The following is a 1,832-nucleotide window of genomic DNA, read 5'->3' on the forward strand; positions in this document are numbered from 1 at the left end:
TTGCTAACATAAGGGACCCTTTTCCTATACTCATATGCAGATTTCTAATCTATATATATTCCAAATGACAGCTTTAAATGTATAACATAATAACACATGTCAAGTATACACAATAAATCCTGACATGAAGATATGCAATAACACTAGTGGGAAGGTATGGGGAGAGGAGTACACTTTCTCAGCAATAACAATGTGAATCAATGAGTAGAAATCCTTTAAATACCAACACAACTTTCTTTTAAAAATTAAAATTAAAAATGAAACTACAATGGATTTAAATCAACCAAGGACTACTACAATCAAGATTAAGGAATCCTTACCTTAGGAGACGAGATCTTGAGGTATACAAGAATAGGTGCCAGAGATGTCTTAGCAAGTTGAGACGGGTGGTTAATAGTGTCACAATCGAGCACCACTAACTGTAGAGTTCTTGCTAGTTCAAATATTCGTTCTATTTCAGCCTGAACTTCTGCTATACAAGAAGATCTGGAGTTGGATCGTTCCATAAGAGCACGTTTGTTTGGGTTGTTTAGGAGACTCCGTTTTGCAAGAGAGATATCAGCACTCACCCGTGTAATGATTACCCTGTAAGACAGATCATAATGAATTGTGAACTAAACAGTATAAATACATTAGAACATTAAAATACAGTAACTTTTTAAACAGTTTCTAATATCTGGAGTGGACACATCAAGAGAAAATTGAGACAAAAAAAGTTTTCTGTTTTCATCTAAAAGGCTTTGAGCCTCCTTATCGTCTTTCTTTGGCTAACTATCAAATATATTGAAAACAACAAAAATAAAGCATTATACATTTATAATCTTTAAAAATGATCATGTGAAAAATAAAACATATATATATCTTCACACTTTGCAACATCTTACAATTTATGAACAAATTAAACACAAATTCCTGATGTAGTCCCACTTGAGGAGAAAAGAAAAATCTTGAAAAGATTGAACTGCTATAGGAAAAAATTACATCCACTCCAAAACACAGTTTACTTACTTCCCCTCGAATCTGTGCTTAATGTAATCAAAGAGCGCCTTCTGCATCATGTCTGTGACCTCATACCCTTTGAGGGATGGGCCAACAAGCACTAGCGGGCGCATGGAAGGCACGACATCGTACGGAGGAATGTTCTCCTGTTTCTTAAAGAAGGGCTTCCGCTTCTCCTTGGCTGGTGGGGTTGTGATGGAACTCTTCCCCTTGGCGTTGCCCAGGGAATCGGAGTCGTCACCCACATTGGAGTCTAATCCGTTGTCGAGGTCAATTCCTGTGTGCGGTACAGTGGGGGAATTCTTTATTGGCCAGAGGTTCTGAGTGCCTCAGCTATTGGCAGTGGGCCCTTAAAAACTGATGATACAAGATACCACACAGGAACATCTGACTATCAAAGCTGTCAACTTTATCAAAATGTAATGGGTCATGAGGGAAGGGAGGGAAAGAGAAAAAACACTAGAAAAGCATTATGGAAAGGTTAAGGAGACCAAACTCATTTCAGATGAAGGTACTAGTGATGCTTAAGAAATGTATAAAGAATAACTCCCAATCAAGAAAAAATAGAGGAAGAAAACAAAAGATCTCATGTGAGAACATATACATAGTAATTCCAAGGTTAAACCACTATAAAATCAGAGGATAAAAATTATACTCATTATCTAAAATATATCAGGACACTATTACATGAAAGCATTAGAAAAAAAGAATTACTTTAATGAAAATGCTTTGAAACTAATTACAAGCAAATCAGATGGCTCTTAATTCATTTCCTGAGGATACAAAAATGAAATAAACATTAAGAAAAATTTCAGTTGTATCTTGAAAACATA

The 1,832-nt window shown here is 35.7% G+C and overlaps 1 protein-coding gene across 12 annotated transcripts in view; it reads right to left on the bottom strand.

Moving 5' to 3' along the window:
• Nucleotides 1-1,832, bottom strand: part of LOC119585187 (voltage-dependent L-type calcium channel subunit beta-1-like) — a gene marked incomplete at its 5' end in the record, with an annotated part of 60,717 nt that overhangs the window by 15,646 nt on the left and 43,239 nt on the right. For 11 of the 12 annotated variants that reach the window (XR_005229883.1, XR_005229881.1, XR_005229882.1 and 8 more), the window contains 2 exon segments: nucleotides 321-585; nucleotides 1,009-1,276. Coding sequence is in view for 7 of the 12 variants with exons in the window: in XM_037933832.1 (XP_037789760.1) it covers nucleotides 321-585; nucleotides 1,009-1,276 (533 nt within the window). 12 annotated transcript variants of the gene reach the window in all.

Source organism: Penaeus monodon, chromosome 19 (assembly GCF_015228065.2).
Source record: "Penaeus monodon isolate SGIC_2016 chromosome 19, NSTDA_Pmon_1, whole genome shotgun sequence".
NCBI lineage: Eukaryota > Metazoa > Arthropoda > Malacostraca > Decapoda > Penaeidae > Penaeus > Penaeus monodon.